The sequence below is a fragment of the Lithobates pipiens genome, unplaced genomic scaffold, assembly GCF_037356315.1.
Source record: "Lithobates pipiens isolate NorthernLeopardFrog02 unplaced genomic scaffold, aLitPip1_a1.2 Scaffold_23, whole genome shotgun sequence".
Lineage (NCBI taxonomy): Eukaryota > Metazoa > Chordata > Amphibia > Anura > Ranidae > Lithobates > Lithobates pipiens.
In genome coordinates, this window is record NW_027507785.1 from 23,744,018 (window position 1) to 23,768,736 (window position 24,719).

General features: G+C 43.8%; 1 protein-coding gene across 1 annotated transcript in view; it reads left to right on the forward strand.

Moving 5' to 3' along the window:
* The window catches only part of LOC143927334 (short transient receptor potential channel 2-like), a 125,785-nt gene that overhangs the window by 74,364 nt on the left and 26,702 nt on the right, over positions 1-24,719 (forward strand). Inside the window, exon 7 of the mRNA XM_077451339.1 lies at positions 252-414. Within this exon, the coding sequence (XP_077307465.1) occupies positions 252-414 (163 nt within the window). The remainder of the gene's footprint in view (positions 1-251; positions 415-24,719) is intronic.

Genomic DNA, 24,719 nt, shown 5'->3' on the forward strand with positions numbered 1-24,719 from the left:
CCTCACTCACACATTCAATCTGCAGAGAATATAGCCTGAGAACAATTGATTTGTCCCATTTATACATAACTAATTTGCATGCAGTTTTAAAAAAACTGTTTTATTTTAATCAATACACCCCATAGTGTAACGCATAATATATTTTCTTATGTATATTGCTATGAATGGCCACAATCAACCAGGAAGGTTGCTTGGGTGTTTTAAACTACACAAAAAAACCCAGAAAAGTGTCATTTTATTTTCTCCCACAGGTCGCATAGAGTGGAACACGGAGGACCCACAGTTCATAGCCGAGGTTCTGTTTGCTGTCACCAGCATGCTGAGCTTTACACGTTTAGCCTATATCCTTCCTGCACATGAGACCCTCGGGACCCTGCAGATCTCCATTGGCAAAATGATTGATGATATGATAAGGTAAGGAGTGGGGAACCTCTGGGGTGGTGCTTAAATAGACCCTGTCTGATCAAATGATACCTCCAGTTATCTGTAAAAAGTAGTATAATCACCCCTCTGGTCTCCTACCTCCCCTCCATTACCTGCAATAGAAGAGGTATTATGCTCACCACTATGGAGGCCTATATTTCCTACCTTCTCCTCATTCCGGGTAGTAGGAGAGGATTTATACTCCCCTCCCTGGTGTTCCATATCTCCTACCTCCCCTTCATTATCTGTAATAGACAAGGTATTATACTCCTCCGTCTGGTGTCTCCTAACTCCCCTCCATTCTCTGTAATAGAAGAGGTATTTGTGACAAAACACCCCACACTCTGCTTGAGTGCTTTTGTCACATACCGTTTCCTCCCAGTCTGAATATAGATATCAGATATTCCAACCGCTCACAACCACAAACAAGGCAATACTCATTTGGTTGCTGAACATGGACTGTTTATTAGAACAAGAATACAGTCTTATATACAGTTGAACAGGAGGTTCCCCCCTCCTGCTCATATTACTCTAACAATACACCTGTAACCAGAAACATAAATTAACATGAGCTAGTTATCTAATCATTTACCCAGACTTGGTGACTCAGAGATGTCACCTTTCAGGGTAGATTTGCCATCTCCTCACTTACAATACACATAAGTATAAACACATACCCCAATAGTTTGCTAGGAGACAAAGGTGTGTTAATGAGCACAATAAACTATTGGGTGAAAGACCCGGGCTTTCCAGATCTCATTAATCAGCATTCCTTTCACTGACGTCTGTCCACTGAGTCCCAAGCTGGCAGAGACCACCATGGCCTCCTTAATAATGTCCTTTTGCATTACATAACAGAATATCTTCCTTAAATGCTTGTAGCTCCCTCAAATGCCAGGGCCCATAGTTGGTAGGCAAGAGGCTAGCATTCAGTCCCCTCCAAAATACTCTGTCCCGGGTGAGTCTGTCACAGTATTATACTCACCTCTCTGGAGACCCCCGTCTCCTACCTCACCTTCTACACCCTAGGACTACAGCCTCTATGTAGTGAGGTCTCGGACTTCTAAAGGCCTAATGGTGACCTCCAGAATCAGGGAGAGCTGACATACTTCTTGGTAGCGTCGGTTAAAAGGCATGGTGGGTGTATTACAAGCTGAAGTACTGGGCGCCAGACACTTTTTGAATACAAATTGATTTATTGTCTCTTGAACAAGAACTGTGGGAGAGAGGGTTAGGGCAAGGACACCCTTAAGTAGATGCAATGACAATTGGCAGACTCTGAGACTTCTATAGATAGACAGCTATATAGTGGAAGGCCTCCAGCCGGACACCACTTCTGTAATGGTAGGACCGCTGTCTCCTTTGGCAGCAAATTGTGTAACAGTCACTGACGGTATTTGTACTTCACTACTGGTAACACAAATAGTTCTCCTTGCACGCTACAGTCTTTCACTGTAGGTCTTCACTCATTGAGCTTCCAGTCTCTCTCATTAGATTCTCAGACCCAATCACCACTGGGTCCCTTGAGCTCTTCCACTTCCATAACTCAATATCTTCCTCAAGTGTCACCCCTGCTTCCCTTCTGTGTCACTGGCTTGGCACTCACAGATGCTCTTCAAGCATCTCCCCTGCTGACCCACTAGGTCCCTGGCTCGGCACCCACTGATGCTCCACAATCTAGATGGCAACTCACCTCTTCATAGTAGGTTAGTAGATTGGTTTGGCAAGAACGATTCTTCATGAATCCATGAAGATTACTGCTAATGATACCGTTCTCATTACTAAACTGTTGTATATAGTCCCTTATCATCCCGTCTAAGAGTTTGCATACTATTGATGTTAGGCTAACTGGTCTGTAATTCCCAGGGATGTATTTTTGGGCCATTTTTAAATATTGGTGCTACATTTGCTTTTCCCCAATCAGCTGGTACCATTCCAGTCAGTAGACTGTCAGTAAGAATTAGGAACATTGGTCTGGCAATTACTGGACCGAGTTCCCTCAGTACCCTCGGGTGCAAGCCATCTGGTCCCAGTGATTTATTAATGTTAAATTTCCCAAGTCTAATTTTAATTCTGTCCTCTGTTAACCATGGAGGTGCTTCCTGTGATGTGTCATGAGGATAAACACGGCAGATGTGAGAAGCCGCCAACATATATAAGTGTTCCCACACAGAAATAGGTCATGTAAATAAGAAGGTATGTGGCACTAACTAGAACAGAATAAACAAAATAAAAGTAAATTATATATATATATATATATATATATATATATATATATACAACAAACTAACTGTCAGCATCTGCCAGGGATGTGCTGCAACAAGTGTGAGACCGATAAGTGTGAAAAATCTTCAATATAGCATAAGTGCTAGCAATATAAAGTGCAATAAAATTCATAAAGTGCAAATGGATAACACAGATGTGAAAAAAAAAAAACCTCTAATAACGTTCAATTATCTAATAAAGTGCATGTAACATAATAAGGTGCAATGTCCAGAAGGGGCAACCAAACTCCAATGAGAAGGGAGCATATCTCCATATAACAGTTCATACATATAAAAAGTGCATGTGCAATATAATTGATCGGCATCCACTTCATCCAATAGCTATTACCATCTGAAGTGCGCCACTCATTTTCCCAGCCTCTCACCTCAAATGAAGACCCCTACAGGTCAAATCGAGCTTTAATATGAAGTAGAAGCAGGGTGCCCACAATTGATCGACCTCCAGCGATCCCCACAGCAATAGCAGTATTTTTGGAAGATGTCTTCAGGCTTCAGGCTCATCAGATGCGGTGAGGGCATGAAATAAGAGGGATGGCTCCATTGTGCAGTATTTCATAAAAATGTATTAATAAACAAACGTAGTAACTTACATTTAAAATTCCAACAATCCGACTACAATAAGAGTAATTCCGGTCTCGGCCATGGCCGCAAGTGATGACACCTGACTCCTTCCTAATGCGTTGCGTCACTGCACAGGGTGATTTAAATATATCCACACACAAGCTGCAGATGAATTCTATTATATGATTTGCCCGTTTAGCCCTGATGAAGGGAGGCCCTTGAAACTTCCAAAACGTATTGGGAATCTGGAATTACTCCAAAAAAAATAACTTTTTTGCACCTAACATCTGGTTTTGGCTCTTTCACACATCCTCTAGTTTTCCTGAGATAAGAGCCAAGCTTTAGCCTCTAATCTCAGAATAGAGCCAACTAATAGAAGCCTTCTACACCAGATGAGATATCTTATCAGGTTCCTTGACTTAAATATCCAGGCCCGATGACTGGTGATCAGATGACTGGTGGGGTAATAATGAAGAGGAAGCAGAAGGGAGATGCTTGCACTACAGGTTCTCAGATACCGCTTTCTCTCCAGCAAGGAGAACACTGAGCAGAACAGTAGTGGCATCACCAAAACTCACTCCAGATCTGGTGAGAGGGAGTGTCTTAGTGGTCCTGATTTTCTCTGCCCTCAGGATTGCCCCACCAAGGGCATACCTGGAATGGGAAGGATATGGTGCAGAGACTAATATAAAAAAGGGGGTAGTTATGGCGCTCTCCTGTTTTTATATCTACTAGATGTCTACAATAGTCTCGTCTTATAGTTAAATTATCCACTAGTAGCTGACATGTGAGAAAAATGCTAAGAAAAAAATGAAAATAAAAATACAAATAAAAATAAAAATCCTTATGTGCAGTTGTACAACTAACAATATAAACCGTGCTTAAGAATATATAACAAAAATGCTATTTGGATTACATTACTATATACTAATGTGCAATTACAATATGCATCTTATAGAAGTACTTTTGTGCGTTTTTAATGTGCGTTTTTACTAATCACATAATGAGTAAAGTGCTAAGTGCCGAGGGGTGTGACCGGAAGTGCTAGGCGATGGACGCTTTCTGAGGGAGCTCCGAGTAACCCGAGCTCCATCCATCGCCATCCTCCCTTTTCCAGCACCGTCTGGTGACTAAACCTACAGCAATCTAATCCCTGGAGTGCCCTGTAGCGATTGGTGGCATTATTTGGAGCACTTACCCCTCCACTCGGCCGCGGGACAGCCGACACCGGGAGCTCGTGGCGGCCATCTTGCCGCTCCGGAGGCCTGCCGAATTTTCGAGTTTTTAGCTACATCAAGCGGTAGGGGACGACCATCCACCCTCCAACCCTTCTGATCTTCCCTCCCTGAGTGCTCCGGTGGCTCGTTCGGGCCTCGGGGGTGAGCGGGGAGGCCGTGGCTGGGTCCGGCCTAGTGCGGCCTAGTAAAGCCTGTGGATCCCCGGACTTTCCTACGGCGGACGCCCGCGGAAGAGCATCGCTCTCGGACCGCTACCCCACAACCCGCTGCTTTTGACTGCAGGGCCCCCCCCTGGACAGCTTATACCTCCCAATCCCCCCCACACTGCATCTTTCGTTCGGCCTGACCCTGGACTGAGTCTGTGCTGACTGAGGTCAGCCATCTTGCTAAACCCAAAGGCCTAATAGTCCTCTTTCCACACGCTGCTGGTGTGGTGGGGGAGGGGAGTCTCCTGCTTTCTACTAGCTCTGCCCCCAGAGGGCGCATGCACGGCAGCTCCGAAGATGGCCGCATAGACCTGGAGTCCCGTCCCACCCTGGCGGACCAGGACTGATGACGGTGCCCAAAGAACCAACGCTCAATCCACAACTTGTCCGCTGAGTAGTAAATATATCAGGGATCTCCCCAATGTATTCCGGGGCTGTCAGGAGAAACCTCGAGCCGACTTATGAAACGACCCGTTCTTCCAATACAGAGGTGAAATTGGCGACCGGACCTCGCCATTCAGACGCGGCTTACATGACCGAGGCACAGCTGGCGGTTTCTTCCTCATCTGCTCTGCAACGACGGCCAAGCACCGATTGTCCTGAAATGGCTTCGCCAGCCTCCACAGTGTCTCTTCTGGAGCAATCATTCCCAGACATGGATTTCCCACCCTTGGGAGCTAACCTCCCTCAGCCCCAACTTCTAACTCAGCCTGGAGACTTGGGCCTACTGCAGTCGATCAATGTGACTGAACTCTTTGCTAAATTTGCAGAACTCCTGGACAGGGGCCTACAAAACACGGCTACCAAAATCACAAGTGACATCAAAGCAGACCTCCAGAACATCGGATCTCGCATTGAAACTATTGAATCCAACCTGGATGCGACGATTTCCAGAACAAATCAAAACTCTGCTTGCTTACAAGTCTTACAAGAACAACTGGAAATTGCCAACGCCAAAATAGATGACCTTGAAAATAGAAATAGGAGGTGCAACTTTAGGGTCAGGGGACTCCCTGAATCCTACAAGGACATTCCTGCGACAATACAGGCTTTCATTAAAGATCTACTCCCTGACGTCCCACAACACCATCTAGAGCTGGATAGGGCTCACAGGGCCCTCAGGCCCCCCAGGGATGATGGCCTGCCTCGAGATATTGTAGTAAAGCCTCATCACTATACAGTGAAAGAAGCAGTCATGAAGAAATCCAGATCCATGTCTAAAATCGTCTTTCAGGGTCACCAAATACAAGTCTTTGCTGATATATCTCCCTCCACCATTCAAAAGAGACGCACCTTGAAACCGCTACTTCAAATCCTTATGAATAAGGACATCAAATATTGGTGGCTCTTTCCATTTCAATTGAAGATGTTATTCAATGGCAAACCTTACACCTTTAGTTCTCTTCCAGAAGGGGAACAGCTTTTCTTACGACTCGGCCTCATCTCTCACGACCCAATCGCTATGCAACAGGAGCCCTCTCCTCACTCGGCTAAAAGGCAACTTCCCTCCAGTCCATCCAGTCCACTGAACTCGATGTGGAAACCCGCAAGACACAAGAAATCGAAGGACAATGTCCCTCCTTGACTCTCTATGATCTACCTACAGTACAAGTTTTGGGACTTTGGGGGATACTAATCCCCTCTCGGGGACCTTGAGCAGGGACTTTGCCTAGATTATACCTCACCATGTGGGTGGGAACAACACTCAAGGTCTTCATCTGTGTTGGGGGGAACTAGCTAACCCTTTTGTACCAATTTTTATGTTGCCACACTCAAATATTTTACTTCTCCTGATTTGTATTTCTTTATTCTCTCCTGATCCTTGGGGAGACTTAAACGATTTCCAATGTTAGCGTTGGTTCTGGGGCCCTTTTTTGACAGTTATGTATTGTTTAAATGTTTAGTTGGTCCTTCTTGCTAGGGCGGTGCTCATGCACCCCTTCCTGCCTAGTGAACTCGGTATTGACCCTTCACTGGTCAGGATTACTCCCTATCTTCATCCCCTTTGGGATTGAGATTGGGGAGGTGTCTGAATTTTTATTTGCAGGCGGTATTTTTTTTTCCGCCCGCATCGGGGGTCATGTTTGTCCCCCTTCTTACCTTCTCTGCTCCTCTCTATCTCCTTTTCTTGCTCATTCTCTGCTCTTTCTTTTCCCTAGAGGTCATCTGGAGAGGGAAGACACGGATTTCATCCATGCTCGTTGAGTCACTCACCGGTCTGCTTTTATCCTGGTCTGTAAATCTTCTGCGGGTAAGTGCCTTTGTGTATCGGGGTATTCCCACTCCTCTGCTCGATGGCGGTAACTGATCCAGACAAAATTCCCCTTAAGCTTATTACTCATAATGCCCAAGGCCTAAATTCCCTGGCCAAGCGTCGGAAAATGTTTCAACATTTTCACTCCCAAAAAGTTGATGTAGCACTCCTGCAAGAAACCCATTTCCCTAAACGCTTTCATCCTACTTTTATCCATTCCAAATTCTCTAATTTTTCACTGGCCAATGCAGACGATAAAACAAAGGGGGTGGGTATTTTTATTTCTAACAGATGTACGTTCGCTCTCAAGTCAGAACTTAAAGATCCAGAAGGCAGATTTATCCTAGTGATTGGAGAGCTGGATGGTCATCTCTACTCATTCATCTCATACTACGCCCCCAACAGAGGCCAATATGCCTTCTTTAAGAATCTTCTAGACACCGTGACACCTTTATTGGAGGGGACTGTAGTCTTTGGGGGTGACTCGAATACGGCCTTTGATGCGGGCATGGACAAGGCGCGTCCCCCGTGTAAACGCCTTGTTCGACCCACTAAACATAGTCTGCGTATAGCCAAACTAATCTCCCAACATGGGCTGATTGATATCTGGAGGGAAATGAATCCATCCCTGAGGGATTATACCCATTTCTCCAGTCCCCACCAATCTTTCTCGAGAATAGATCACATCTGGGTTACCTCCCATACCATACCCTTAACAAACAGAGCTTTCATTAAAGACGTAGTCTGGTCGGACCACTCTATGGTGGTGATAGTCTTTCGCCGCTCTGGAGTGGCTCGACCCAGTAGGAGATGGCGCCTCAATGAATCTATTTTGAGCGATCCGGGCAGGAAGGCGGAGATTGAAACCAAAATTAAAGCTTATTTTCAAGTCAACGACACCCCGGAGGTTGGACCCTCGTGCCTTTGGGCTGCTCATAAGGCGGTTCTCAGGGGACACCTTATCCAAATTGCTTCTCAAATTAACAAAGCACAAAAATCTGATATTGTCAGATTGGAGCAGGACTTTGCGGCCCTATCTAAAAGGCACAAGGCTCGCCCCTCCGAGGTTCCCATCTCGGACCTGGATGCAGCTCGTACTTCTTTGAACCTAGCACTCACTACTAGAGCTGAGAAATGGATCCGCTGGAATCAATCCCGTTTTTACTGCCAGGGAGATCGGATAGGTACACTTTTAGCTCGTCGACTTTCTCCAAAAATCAAACACACTGCTCTCCCTAAAATCAAAATAAAAGGTGGTACCCTCTCCCAAAATCCGCAACGCATAATGGAACAATTCCATTCTTTCTACCAATCCCTCTATAGTAATAAAGACTGCCCAACGCAAGCGCAGGTTGATAGGTTCCTTGACACGGTACAAAACCCAATTTTGAAATCTTCCCATCGTCAAATCTTAGATGCCCCTATCTCACAGGAGGAAGTCTGTGCTGTGATCAAAAAATTAAAACCCCACTCTGCTCCTGGCCCAGATGGTTTCTCTATACCTTACTACAAAACCTTTTCCTCCACTTTAGCCCCATACCTCGCTCGTTTTTTCAATGAGCTCCGGAGAGGGGGTACCTTAGAAGCTTCTTCTAATATGGCATATGTAACGGTTATTCCTAAACCTGACAAGGACCCTAGTGCTGTCTCCAACTACAGACCAATATCCCTCATCAACAATGATCTAAAGATTCTGACTAAGATCCTTGCAGACCGCCTGGCCTCTTTCATTAGCCTGTATATTCATAAAGACCAGGTAGGCTTTATCCCAGGCCGAGAGGGCTCTGACCAGACGCGCAGAGCCATTGGCCGCGTACACACGCGCGGACTGTTTGCCCAACCTTGTTCGTCAAACAGTTTCGGCAAACAGTCCGCTCAAAATTTGCATGAGCGGACTTGCCCACACACGAGCGGACTGTTTCAACGAACTGTTTGCCAAACAGTCCGCTCAACTTTTGAAATGAACGGACTCGCCCACGTAAGGCGGAGGCAAATCCGCCCATTTCGAGCGCGTGTACAGGTAGGCGGGGCCCGCGAAGGAGACGTCGCGGGCTCCGCCGCCTGGAATGGGCTTAAAGGGGAACCCCAACGCCGAAAAAAATCGGTGTGGGGGTTCCCCCAAAGTCCACACCAGACCCTTGTCCGAGCACGCTACCCGGCCGGCCAGGAAAGGGGGGCGAGCGAGCGCGCCCCCCCTCCTGAGCCGTACCAGGCCGCGTGCCCTCAACATGGGGGGATAAAGTACTGTGAAATAAAGTACAAAAAAAAACACAACACAGGGGAAAAAATATTTTATTGCACAGCTCCGGGGGTCTTCCGTCTTCGGGGGTCTTCTCGCCGGACTCCTCCGCTATGTGTGTGTAGCTCTTTTACTAGCGGAGGAGTCCGGCTTTCTTCCTCCCCGCCGCCGGCCTCTTCTCCCGACTTCGGGGGTCTTGTCCCCCTCTTCGGTTCTTCTGCCGGGCCACCGCGCCTTCTTGTAGCTCTTTTACAGGCGGTGGCCCGGTCTTCTGTCGCCGCTGTCGCTGTCGCCGCCTTCCGTTCTTGTTCTTCTTCTTGTTCTTCTTCTTCTTCTCCAGGCGATGTTGACACGTCGCTCCCTCCGGCCGGAATGCCAGGGACACGCTCCGCTGCCACTTATATAGTGACAATGGGGCGGTGTCACATGGTATATGTCACATGGGTTGGTCACATGGTGACCCCGCCCCCTTACGATGTCATAGTCCCCATGTGACATCAACCCATGTGACCAACCCATGTGACATATACCATGTGACCCCGCCCCATTGTCACTATATAAGTGACCGCACAGCGCGGCTCTGGCATTCCGGCCGGAGGGAGCGACGTGTCAACATCGCCTGGAGAAGAAGAAGAAGAACAAGAAGAAGAACAAGAACGGAAGGCGGCGACAGCGACAGCGGTGACAGAAGACCGGGCCACCGCCTGTAAAAGAGCTACAAGAAGGCGCGGTGGCCCGGCAGAAGAACCGAAGAGGGGGACAAGACCCCCGAAGTCGGGAGAAGAGGCCGGCGGCGGGGAGGAAGAAAGCCGGACTCCTCCGCTAGTAAAAGAGCTACACACACATAGCGGAGGAGTCCGGCGAGAAGACCCCCGAAGACGGAAGACCCCCGGAGCTGTGCAATAAAATATTTTTTCCCCTGTGTTGTGTTTTTTTTTGTACTTTATTTCACAGGTGAATGGGTAGGGGTACATTGTACCCCATACTCATTCACATAGGGTGGGGGGCCGGTATCCGGGGCCCCCTTCTTAAAGGGGGCTCCCGGATTCCGATAAGCCCCCCGCCCGCAGACCCCGACAACCAACGGCCAGGGTTGTCGGGAAGAGGCCCTTGTCCTCATCAACATGGGGACAAGGTGCTTTGGGGTGGGGGGGCCGCGCTGCCCCCCCTTCCCCAAGGCACCCCCCCATGTTGAGGGCACGCGGCCTGGTACGGCTCAGGAGGGGGGGCGCGCTCGCTCGCCCCCCTTTCCTGGCCGGCCGGGTAGCGTGCTCGGACAAGGGTCTGGTGTGGACTTTGGGGGAACCCCCACGCCGATTTTTTTCGGCGTTGGGGTTCCCCTTTAAGCCCATTCCAGGCGGCGGAGCCCGCGACGTCTCCTTCGCGGGCCCCGCCTACCTGTACACGCGCTCGAAATGGGCGGACTTTCCGAGCGGGAACAGTCCGCTCATTTCGAAAGTACAGCGGACAGGCCCACACACGGGCGGACTGTTCGCTCAAACACAGTTTCAGCGGACAGTTTTTCAGAATTTCCGAAAGACTTTGTCCGTCCAACTGTCCGCTGAAACTGTCCGCTGAAAGCCCACACACGAGCGGACTGTCCGCCCAAACACTGTTCAGCGGACAAGGTTGGGCGAACAGTCCGCCCGTGTGTACGCGGCCATTGACCTGATTTCTATCCTAAACTCCAACTGGGACAAAGGAGCTCCCCGACAAGGCTGTTTGCTATCTTTGGACCTACAAAAAGCATTTGATTCTATTAACTGGTCGTTCATCTTCTCCACTTTACAGCGTTGGGGCTTTGGTGAGCACTTTCTCAATGTTCTGAGGGCTCTCTACTCAACCCCTTCAGCCCAGGTCCGTCTGCAGGGATTTTACTCTGAGTCTTTCCCTATCTTACAGGGGACGAGACAAGGCTGCCCTCTATCCCCTCTTATCTTCGCTATAGCGATTGAATCTCTGGCGATTTCTATTAGAAACGACCCCAATATCAAAGGTATTACTTGTGGCTCCCAAACTCACAAATGCGCACTGTTTGCGGATGACATCCTACTTTTTGTATCCTCTCCCCTCACAACGCTCCCTAACTTATGCCGCTTATTAGATGACTTTGGCTTGGTATCTGGCCTCAAGGTTAACTACAGCAAATCTCAAGCACTTAACATTAATCTTGCAGACTCACTCATCTCTAGGCTTCGAGATAGCTTTAAACTCTCATGGACCAACTCATATATTACATATTTGGGAATTAAACTAACACCAAGGATAGACCTCCTCTACCAAGCTAATTACCCGCCGTTGTACAAAACATTAGAGAAAGATCTCCTAAAGTGGTCGGGTCTTCCCATGACTTGGCTGGGAAGGATCAATGCCATCAAAATGACATTACTCCCACGTATCCTTTACTATTTTAGAACCCTTCCGATACCAATAAATAAAAACCACCTTGGGCTCTTCCAAGCCAGAGTCATCAAATTTATTTGGGGGAAAGGTGGACGCAGACTGGCTAAATCGGTCCTATATCGATTAAGAACAGAGGGGGGAATGGGTCTGCCAGACTTGCTTTGGTATTTCCAAGCAGCTCAACTTTCTCAGCTCTCCAGAATCTACTCCCGATGGGAACACCCTGACTGGATACACATTGAGAGATTGGCAGTCCCGCTTCATACCCTCGATTTCCTTCTATGGAACTCCAAAAAATCTAGACCCCCGATTATGTCGCCGACGCTATCCCATTCATTCACTTTGTGGGACTCCCTCAAAGGCAATGCACACCTAATTTCTTCTTTAGAACCCCTGAAGCACTTATTTCACAACCCAGACTTCCACCCGGGCCTAGACATCAAAGCGTTCCAGTGGTGGCTAGACAAAGGGCTATACAGAATAGGTCACTTTCTCAGACCTTTAGGCCCCCTAACGAAGGCCTATTGTGTCAGTAAACTGGACATGCCCAGATCTGAATTCTTCAGATTTACACAGATATCCGCATTTCTTCACAAAAAATATAGATCCTTCACAGACGCTCCACAAATTACCCCTTATGAACAATGGTGTGGGCAGGGCATCGAGCAGAGGGGTGGGATCTCACTGGTTTACAGGGCACTCTCAGGTAAACAGTCTAAAACCTCTTACATGTTGGCCTGGGAAGATGACTTAGCCCAATCTTGGGACCTGGAGACTTGGCAAAGGAATTTTTCCTACTCATACAAGGGTATCATGAATACCGGTCTCATAGAAGCGAGCATTAAAGTACTTACCAGGTGGTACTTAGTACCCACGAAACTTGCTCACATCTTCCCGTCCACATCTCATCTATGTTTCAGGGGCTGTGACCTTAGAGGTGATATGCTTCATGTTTGGTGGTCCTGTCCTAGAGTGCGACATTTCTGGCGTAAAATTTTTTCCTGTATAAGCACTATTGCCTCACAGACTATCGTTCCATCCCCCCTCATTGCACTTCTCAACTTCCCAGTCTCGGGAACGCCCAGGATTACACAACGCCTCATCCACTTTATTTTACTAGGTGCCAAACTCACCCTGGCAAAAGCCTGGAAAACGCCTAATGTTTCACCCAGAGCAGCAAAGAAAAAAATTTCCTGGATCATGAACCAGGAAAAAATGGCCGGTGTAATCCTGGATCGTTCTGAGAAATTCTATCACACTTGGGAACCTTGGGCATCTTTTGTTGGGATCACCCTTCCACATTGAAATAGCTGTACTACTGGCTGTGGCTCACTTCTCCAGATGACCTTCTACACCGCCCTCTACCTCCTTTCATACTCTTCTATGCTACTTGTCCTTCTCCTTTACCCTTCCTCTACCTTTCCTGCTCTTATTTTCTTTGTCTATCCTTTTTTCCTCCTATACTCCCTTTTCCCCTTCCTGTAGGGGATGCTCCCTTTGATTGCAAATATTTGTTGTGATTAGTTAACATTTCAATTATTGGATTTCCTAGTCTATACACTGCAAGGAAATTTTTCTTTTGTTCTACTATGTTCTTTTGCTCTCCCTCCCAGAAATTGAGTATATATCGCGTGTGCCTTATTCAGTTGCATAATTCAAAACTCTCACTTGTACTATTTAGTTTACAGAACCAATGAAGTTTGTTGGCCAGTTCCTTTCGCTGGGGGGTGGGGGGGGGGGCCCTGGGGAGGTGCTCAGTCGCAGTGTGATCCCATTTGGGGCGGCAGGGTGATCTTCCCTGGGCCCGCCTCGGCCTCTGGTGGAGGGTACTATGGAGGGATCTCCGGGTCCCCGTGACTTGAGGTGGGGCCTCGCTGATCCTTTGTTATCGAACATATCTTTGCTAACACGCGCTCTCATTCTCGGGTTGGTCCAGGTTTATTCTCTTATCTCCTATATTGCAACCTTGGTCTGGGGGGGGGATATGTTTTTCTTACTTGTGTTCTCCTTATATGCCTTACCAGTATGATTCATATGTCTTTTAGGGGGCGTCTTGCCCTACTATCACTTATTATTGACATGTTTTGTAATCTGTTATTTTACTTAATAACAATAAAAATCTATTGAAAGTAGAAAAAAAAAAAAAAAAAAAGTGCTAAGTGCCTAAAATAGTGCCACAACTTCTATAGGTGCAATAAAGTGCTACGTGCTAATGTAAATACGCAAGTACAGTGCTTTGTATTCAGTAAATATAAAAGTCGCTACCAGGAAAAAAATTACAAAAAATAAAATAAAAAAAATCGCTATAGGAAAAAATTCCAAAATTGCAGATACAAATTAATACAAGTGTCCAGCAGCAGAAAACTGATATCAGAAAGTCCTATCTGGGAAAAAAAGTGACAATGTGCTTCAGTGCTTGGTGACTTCCTGGATTGCAACCGGTGCGATTCCCATGCATAAAGGCAATACTCCGCACTCACCAGCTCCCCTGCCCCTTGAGGGGTTAATGCGCCTCCACAGTGTAAGCCCCTGTGTCGCTATATGGAGCTGCTTCAATTGCCATCCAGTGATGTCCCTCATTAAAAACAAAATGAAAAAAAGAAGAGGCTGAGGAGGGGAGGAGGCTGAGCATGGAGGAGGAGGGAGCGTGCTAGACGTGCTCCGAGCTCTTGCAGTGACCTGGGCTGGACTTATTGATATCGCTGCTGCTACTGGGGCCATCTCCGTCACTGCCCGTCACTGCCACCGCTGTTAGTGCTACCGATATCCATACCGATACCACTGCCGCTGTTGTAGCATATTGATACTGCTACCACCACTACCGCCGCTGCTGCCGCTATTACCGGTAATATTACCGCTACTGCCGATACGGCGCTACTGCGTCGGCCCCTGTTGGCCCTTGACACTATCGGAGTTGAAGACTTTCGTGATTTCCAGATGCGGTGGCTGAGGGACCCTCTGGAGGTCCTGTGGAGATTCGGCAGGGAGTGCATGGTCTGAGAACGCTGGACGTTTGGCGGGTGGTGAGTGAAGGCTGCCCTGTCTGTCGGGCTTGTAAGCTCTGTCGGTGTGGATGGCCTTGTGGTATTTTTTTTTTTTTTTTTCTCTCTCTTTTTTTTCGGACTTGAGCTATTAAACTGGTGAGACTGGAGTTGCTGTAGTTACTGGAAGTGATCCCTGCTAATGATTTCGATACTCCAAGATAGTACACTGACAGTGTTGCTGGGCTGATAGTGTTATTGGCTATTGATATTGCTCAACTACTGTCATTATTCAGCTGCTGACATTGTCTAATTGCTGACCTGGCTCAACTGCTGAACTGGCTCAACTGCTGACCTGGCTCAACTGCTGACCTGGCTCAACTGCGGATGAGGTTCAATCCACTGATATGGTTCATCTGTTGATATGGCACAAACGCTGACATCACCCAATTGCTGAAATCACCCAATTGCTGAAATCGCTTAATTTGCTGAAATCGCTTAATTGCTGAAATCGCTTAACTGCTGCAATTGCTCAACAGCCGTTTAAATTTCTGAAATTGCTTAATTGCTGAAATCACTCAATTGCTGAAATCACTCAATTGCTGAAATCACTCAATTGCTGAAATCACTTAATTGTTGAAATCATTCAACTCCTGAAATCATTCAATTGTTGAAATCACTCAGTTGCTGAAATCATTCAATTGTTGAAATTGTTCAATTGTTGAAATCGCTTAAACTGCTCAAATCGTTGAAACTGCTGAAATCGTTGAAACTGCTGAAATCGTTGAAACTGCTGAAATCGTTCAACTGCTGAAATCGTTCAACTGCTGAAATCGTTCAACTGCTGAAATCGCTCAACTGCTGAAATCGCTCAACTGCTGAAATAGCATAATTGTTGAAATAGCATAATTGCTGAAATCGCTTAATTGCTGAAACCACATAATTGCTGAAATTGCTCAATTGCTGAAATCACTTGACTGTAGGAATCGCTCAATTGCTGAAACTGGTCGACTGCTAAAATAGCTTAATTGCTGAAATCGCTTAACCGCTGAAATTGTTTAATTGTTGAAATTGCTTAATTGTTAAAAATTGTTTAACTTTTGAAATCGGTGAACTACAGACATTGCTCAAACTACTGAAATTGTTCAATTATAGACATCGTTCAATTAGTGAAATCGCTTAATTGCTGACAGTGCTCAACTGCTGACAGTGTCCAACTGCTGACAGTGTCCAACTGCTGACGGTGTCCAACTGCTGACGGTGTTCAACCGCTGACTGGGTTCAACTGCTGACAGTGTCCAATTGCTGACAGTGTCCAACTGCTGACAGTGTCCAACTGCTGACAGTGCTCAACCACTGAACTTTGTAAACTGATGGTGGTGTTCGACTGCTGACAGTGTTCAACTGCTGACAGCGTTTAACTGCTGACAGTGTTTTATTGCTGTCAGTGCTCAAATACTGACAGTGCACAACTACTAACAGTGTTCAACTGCTGACGGTGTTCAGCTGCTGACGGTGCTTAATTGCTGACAGAGTTCAACCTCTGACGGTGTTCAACTGCTGACGGTGTTCGACTGCTGACAGTGATCAACTGCTGACGGTGTTCGACTGCTGACAGTGATCAACTGCTGAAGGTGCTCAACTGCTGAAGGTGTTCAACTGCTGACAGTGCTCAACTGCTGACAGTGTCCAATTGTGGACAGTGTCCAATTTCTGACAGTGTCCAATTGCTGACGGTGCTCAACTGCTGACGGTGCTCAACTGTTGACGGTGCTCAACTGCTGACGGTGTTCAACTGATTACAGTGCTTAACTGCTGACAGTGTTTAACTGCTGACGTTGCTCAACTGTTGAAATCGTTTAATGGCAGACATCGTTTTACTGTTGATAACACTCAACTGCTGACATTGTTCAAACTGTCGATATAGTTCAACTGCTGTCTATGCTCAATTGCTGATACCGCTAAATTATTGATAGCACTAGTGGCTATTGTTAAATCGTTGATGATGCTAACTTGTTGACGTTGCTAACTGTTGACGCAGTTTAATTAGTGATGCTGCTGAAGTGCTATGGATGAAAAATAATTTATGCTGCTAAATTATCGATATTGTTGATATTGACAGGTGCTGTTATCACTGAAATTTAGATACTACTAATTTTTTGTTGGTGCCAAACTGCTGATATCGCTACAACTGTTGATATTGTTGACATTTCAGATAATAAGAATATCATAGATTTAGCGGGTAATGTCGAAACTATTGATATCCCTGTTTTGACAATAGAAGTGATCAAAGGTTATTAACACTGGGAGGATTACACTGGATAAAACTGGTTGTACTAGAAAGTAGATTGCGTGGATAAGCTATCTTTTAATAGGACTTTAAAGCAGTGACCACTGGGAATGCCCATGGGACGGAGGAAGAGGAGAGGAGAGTATAGTACGGTATGTAAACCGGCGAGTCCGGTGTTGTGCAACAAAGGGACATTAGGTAATACATACTAACGCTCAACAAGGGATAGCAGAGTTTTTTCCGGTAGGCGGTCGGACACGATCACGTACATCGAAGACAACAACAGATAGCAACAGGGGAATGTCAGCTTCTGTTGTTATGCAGGATACACATATACAATCATTACAAGCAGAAAAAACTATATTAACACCAGTAGTATCAATGATAAAACCATCAGTGCCATCTGTAAGGCCGTTGGGCTCTTTAGGCATTGAGGCAGTAAAAGACGCACAGATAGCAAAAATGGATAGTGCAGATGCCATAAAAAACATGTGGGAATCGGCTTTGGAGTTACAAGAACCGATTGAGTTTGTAGAGTTCGTAGTTATAAACGAAGTGTCTAATACATTAGATATAGGCGCACTAGATATGCATATAAATGTGGGAGGACTCGAGGATGGCCCTCAATACTCAACCCCATCTCCCCCGTTGTCAGGGGGATATAATCCAGTGAATATAATGGATAGCGAGAATATAGATGGGAACTCAAAAGTTGACACAACTGGTGAAGAGTTGGGACCAGAAGTGGGGGATGTACGGACTTATTTAAGAGCATTGCCTACTCGCCACGAAATGGAAGCTTTTATTCAGCGTCTAGAACATGGTTTCCACAAGGAGATCCAATCTGTACATAAAGAACTACAGGCAACTGGGAAGAAAATATCAGAAGTCGAACGTTCTGTAGACATATTAAGGGATCGTGTACAATCTCAGGAACAGCGTATAGATGCCCAAGAATCTCATATTCATACATTATTTCAATTATGGGAGGACCAAGACAACCGTAATAGAAGAAATAATATTAGGATTAGGGGACTGCCAGAATCAGTTAGAAATGAAGAGCTTGTTATAACAGTTAACCAAATTTTTACCTCACTGTTGGGGAAACCTGAGGAATCAAATTTGGAACTTGATAGAGTACATCGGACAGTGGGACCACGTAAATTAGATCCAGATAAACCAAGAGACATAATATGTCGAGTACATTTCTATAAGGATAAGGAGGAGATTATGAGAAGGGCATGAGAGAGGGGACGAATTAATGTTAATGGAGCAAATATACAATTGTTACAAGATCTATGTCAATTTACTCTGGAGAAGAGGAAGGCGCTAAGGCCTTTATTAAAAATGCTGCAAGATCGTAACATTGTATATAGGTGGAATTTCCCTTTTCAGCTGCAGATTAAGAAAGATGGCAGGTGGCTAAATTTACGTGATCCCTCTGATATTCCCGCTATACAATCTGCCCTAGGTTTGCACGATCTTCCATTAATAACTTGGCCCAAGACTTATACACAGTTTAGAAGATCGGAACCTCGGGAGGACAATAGAAACAATCAATCAGAAAATCCAAAATTTAATCAGGCAGAGTAAAACAGCTGGCGATTTCAAGAGTAATTGGAGTAGTAGTTATTTAATTTAATAATGAATTAAGAATGACCTTTTCTCGGATTATTATTATTATGTTTGTTTATGGATGCCAATTGTCACTGCATAGAGCCTCCCTAAGTGCTCCTCAACTCTTTCCCCTTATAGGAATCACCGTCCCTCGGGTAGGGTTTGGTGTTTTTTTTGGGATAGATTCCATATTGGGTGGGGGTTTCCCCTTTTTTTTTTTTCTCCCCCTTTTTTTTTTTTTTTCCCTGGGAAATTAGTTAACGTTTCCCTGGGTAACTTGGGGATCGGGGAGAAGGAACTTCTCCAATTTTAGAAAGCACAACTCTGTAATTGTGCCGGGGGTGTGGGTTTTTTTTTTTTTCCTCTCCTGTTTCTTTTTCCCTCTCTCTCCCGTTTTCTTTAGTTCACTTATAAATTGATATGGCAGCGATTTTTTCCTCGCCAGTGTCACTGAAATTATGTACCTACAATATTAAAGGTCTTAATAATAAATTAAAAAGAGGTCAGATTTTATATAGTCTACATAAAGCTAAGGTAGATATTATACTCTTTCAAGAGACCCACTTTCGAAGTGATAATATTCCTGTGTGTTCTCGTAAACACTATTCGCAATGGTTCCATAGTACTATGTCGAGCTCAAAATCAAGAGGGGTTTCTATTGCTTTTCACAAGCGCTTACCAGTTCAGAATTTGGAATATAGAGCCGATTTAAACGGAAGATATCTGTTTCTTAAAATCCGACTGTGGGATAAAATTTTCACAATTGCAAACTTTTATATTCCAAATTATGATCAAACTAAGACAATCGTGAGTTATCTTGGCCTTTTAGCGGATTTTGCAGAAGGTACGGTTATCGTGGGAGGAGATTTTAACCTAGTTTTGGACCCTTCACTAGATACGTCAGCTCAACGATCAAATATTTCATATTCTCATTTGAGGGCACTCAAAAATAAACTTTTTGAACATAGGTTGATGGATCTCTGGCGGACCCTAAACCCTAAAGATCGTAACTATACATACTTTTCTTTAGCACATAAAACATATAGCAGAATAGACTTTTTCTTAACTGGTCCTAAGTTACTGGAATGGAACCCTTCTATAGAAATCGGATCATTCATTTGGTCCGACCATTAACCAGTATTCTTAACAATAGCACCCCCCCAGACTCAGGGTACCAATTGGTCGTGGCGTTTGAATGACACACTTATGCAAGATCAAATCTGTCATAAAGCAATTGCGGAGGCGATTGATAATTTTATCTCCGACCATGAACAGGATGAAACTGCTTTACCCTTGAAATGGGAGGCCTTAAAGGCAGTAATACGAGGGGTGTTTATTCAACATGGTTCTCGTCTTAAAAAAGAAAAATCTAAAATTATCGAAAATACGTTATTAAAACTTCATTCTTTGGAAACTCGACATAAAGCCCACTGTTCTCCAGATATATCAGCCAATATTTTCTCTACAAGGATATCTTTATTACAGTTATTCAAATCATCTCAGAGCTCATATCGACAAAGACGAGCAGTGGGGAGATATAGATTTGAGAATAAGTGTGGGAAAATGTTGGCTGATATGTTACACCCACGTCAATCACAGACTTTTATACCAAGTATAAAAAAATCATCAGGAGAATTGACATCTGATCCACGTGAGCTTCAACAAACTTTTAGGGAATATTTCTCAGCCCTCTATAATTTGACTCCATCATCAGTATTGGAGGATGAGGGAGTTGGAGACAATATTATTGGGGAATATGTAGGGGAAAATGCTATTCCGACAATAGATAGTGTTACTGGGGAATCTTTGGATTCTCCATTTTCGCTTGAAGAACTACTAGAAGTAATTGCCAATACTCCAACAAATAAGAGTCCAGGTCCCGACGGGTTTACATCAAAATTTTATAAGACGTTCAAAGAACATTTAGCCCCCTTTATGCTTCAAGTGTTTAATTCTATCTCTTCTACGAACCAATTTCCATCACAGACTTTGGAATCTCATATCACTTTAATTCCCAAACCTGAAAAGGATTTAACACTTTGCTCTAGTTATCGACCCATATCGTTGATTGGGATAGATTTAAAGATATATGCTAAACTGATTGCACTTCGTCTTCAACCACTTCTTCCAAGCTTAATACATACAGATCAGGTAGGATTCATTCAAAGTAGAGAAGCACGCGACAACACGATTAAAACTTTTTTGTTGATGAATTATGCACAAAGGGCTAAAATTCCAGTATGCCTTCTTTCAGTCGATGCAGAAAAGGCATTTGATCGGGTGGGATGGCCTTTCCTTAAACATTCTTTAAGGCAAATAGGACTGGGGTCAAACATATTCCATAAGATCATGGCACTATATACTAAACCGGTAGCTAGAATAAAAATTAATGGTTCATTGACAACAAGTTTTAATATACAAAATGGTACCCGTCAGGGATGCCCGTTATCCCCTTTACACTATGTTATAGTAATGGAATATTTAGCGACGGCTATTAGACGGAATTCTTCTATTTCTGGTATACAGATAAAACAGAGGGAAATAAAAATGGCTTTGTTTGCTGATGATCTATTACTTTATATCACTAATCCACACATTGCAATTCCCTCTGTGTTATCTGAGTTCCAGCGGTTTGGGAAACTAAGTAATTTTAAAGTAAATGTATCAAAATCAGAAATCCTTAATGTGACGCTCGTACCCGAACAGGTTGCAATGTTGAGAGCTAATTTTAAGTTTAGGATTTGCTCTGCACCTGTAAAATACTTAGGTGTTAAAATCACCCCGGACTCAAATCATTTATACTCAATGAACTATGTTCCTCTTCTGCAACGTACCCTACAAGATCTAAAAAAAAAATATGATGTTAAGCAATACTCATGGTTTGGGAGGATTAATATATTAAAAATGGATATAATACCGCGGTTTTTGTATTTTTTTCAAACTATCCCAATTGGTGTCCCTAGATCATTTTTTTCCACTTTACAATCGGCTTTTACAAAATTTATTTGGGGACATAAAAAACCAAGACTACAAAAGAAATTATTATCATTACCAAAAACGAAAGGAGGTGCAGGAGCACCTAATCTATATTATTATTACGTCTCGGCTGTTTTGACTAGACTGGTGGACTGGTTCTATTGTTCGGAAACCAAACAATGGGTAAAAATAGAGCAAGGGTTGAATCAATTGGACTTAAAGGTGTTGCCATGGTTAGATCTGTCTGGTAGTAATTTAAATCGAGAGTTGTTAGAATCTATGTCTTCTCTCACATCTCATGTATTGAATATATGGGGCAAAACAGCTATAAAATTGGAACTTTCTTCCTATGAAGGACCTATGACACCTTTATTTGGCAACCCTTTATTTCCACCGGCACTAAATAGGACAAGTTTTCTTATATGGAATAGGGAATCCCATTATAGACTGAGTAATATTTTATGCCAGGGGACAATTCCATCTTTACTAAATATATTCCCTACACAGCGCCCATCACTTATGCAAATGTTGGAGTTTTGGCAGTTGCGGTCATTTTGGTGTACAATTCATTCAAGTAAGTCTCTGGGTAGAGATTTAACACAACTTGAAACTATTCTGACACAAGATCAAAAACCAAATCATGTTATATCAGTACTGTATAAGATGTTTATTATTAAAAATCATCCGGAGCCCCCAGAATATATAAATAAATGGGCTAATGAGATCAACGCTCAAATTGAGGTTGGGGAATGGGAGAAGGCATTTAATTTCTCTCACTGTTTATCACCGTCGATCAAAGCACAAGAGACGAATTACAAATTGCTCTCAAGATGGTACTGGAGTCCAGTGACACTCCACTGCATATACCCAGAAAAATCAGATATATGCTGGCGGTGCCATAGAAATAAGGGCACATTGCTCCACATCTGGTGGGAATGCCCCCTAATTTTTAGATTTTGGGAAAAGCTTATGCAATTATACACAATAGTCACTGGGGAGGTAATACCAAATACGCCACAAATCACCCTTCTCTCTATGTTACCAAGAACTTATAAAAATGTTAAAAATAATCTTTTAGGATACTGGTTGACGGCGGCAAGAACTGTGATACCACGGCACTGGCGTTCAACCCAGTCTCCTACGATAAATGAATGGGCTTTAGAAATGGATAATATAGAGAGAATGGAGATACTCTTAGCACAAGAATCAGATACATATGAAAGGTGCCTCCTGGTCTGGACTCCCTGGAGACAACATAGGAAATTGGTAAAAAATTAAGGAACTAGGAGGGAAAAAAGGGGAGGGAGGGATCTGTGGAGGAGAGAGGAGAGAGAAGTGGGGGAGAGGTTAGATGTACATTTTCCCCCTTTCCTCCTCTCTGTTTTTTTTTTTTTTTTTTTTTTTGGGAGGGAGGGAAGAGGAAATAAAATAATAAATGTGATTATTATGTATGTAATATATATGTTCGAAAATTGTTTAATTATGTGTAATGCTTTATAATAATTGAAAATAAAAATAGAATTGGATAAAAACAAAATGATGCAGACATAGTGTGATCCCGTTTAAAACAACATTTTATTAGATGTATAAGAAATTTACTCACAAACCGAAGGGTAAAAACAGAGCTTCAATATATTTCCTGCTCACAGATTTTGAATTCACCGCCGCCGCCGCCGTAATGAGAGAGTGTACACCTTGGGCCACGCCCTACGCGTTTCGTCATTGGACGTCGTCTGGAGCGGCCATCTTGGTGCTCCACTCTCTTAATATAGGGTGTACTTCTTGTACGGCGCATGCGCGAGCGCATGAACGCCATTTTACTTGCTGGCATAGGGTATTGGACACACCTATTAATGATCTGGCATTAACACAGATCCACAGTGTGCTTCGTAAGTGACGAAAAGACCAGAGAGCCAGTGGAGCTTGCGCAATCCACATACTCTGCTGTCATTAAAGAATGTACTCAAATGCAACCAGCATATGTGTCAAATAAGCGGCTTTGCATTTTACGTGTGCGGCAGTGGTGGAAACAACAATACAGTCTAACTGTGCGATAGACAATTGAGAAATATAATTAAAATTAAAATTAAAAGATGTAATGTTTTAAGCATCAGAATTTAACCATTAAAAGCAATTGAAAATTAAAACGTTAAAAGTTGAGATGAAACCCCATTGCTTATAGAGAAAAGACCATCAGTATAGAAATAAAAATGAAAATGAAAATGAAAATAAAAATAATGAAAAATGAGAATAAATGAAAAAAACATGGTGATGGAACCCAGAGTGAAATGCGCTAGGAAATAAGCCCTTATAGGGAAATACATACATACACAAAAATGTTTTTGACTAAGTGAAACTGTCCCCTGCTAAAACCGAGTGATCAATGTAAAATACTGTGCGGGCAGGGATGGTCAAATGTAAGGTGCTGTTTAGCCTGGGATATGTGCAAGGATATATAGAGTATTGTTGAGAGGGCCCTTCTAGAGATTCTTATTGTTATCAGGACCAGTCAGTAACTATCATTATTGTTATACAAATTCCTATACCTCCTTTGGTTTCTAATTGTGCAAGTCAAAGCGTAAAAATTAATGGAAATAGAGGATTTTTACGCTTTGACTTGCACAATTAGAAACCAAAGGAGGTATAGGAATTTGTATAACAATAATGATAGTTACTGACTGGTCCTGATAACAATAAGAATCTCTAGAAGGGCCCTCTCAACAATACTCTATATATCCTTGCACATATCCCAGGCTAAACAGCACCTTACATTTGACCATCCCTGCCCGCACAGTATTTTACATTGATCACTCAGTTTTAGCAGGGGACAGTTTCACTTAGTCCAAAACATTTTTGATTACTCAGTTTTAGCAGGGGACAGTTTCACTTAGTCAAAAACATTTTTGTGTATGTATGTATTTCCCTATAAGGGCTTATTTCCTAGCGCATTTCACTCTGGGTTCCATCACCATGTTTTTTTCATTTATTCTCATTTTTCATTATTTTTATTTTCATTTTCATTTCTATACTGATGGTCTTTTCTCTATAAGCAATGGGGTTTCATCTCAACTTTTAACGTTTTAATTTTCAATTGCTTTTAATGGTTAAATTCTGATGCTTAAAACATTACATCTTTTAATTTTAATTTTAATTATATTTCTCAATTGTCTATCGCACAGTTAGACTGTATTGTTGTTTCCACCACTGCCGCACACGTAAAATGCAAAGCCGCTTATTTGACACATA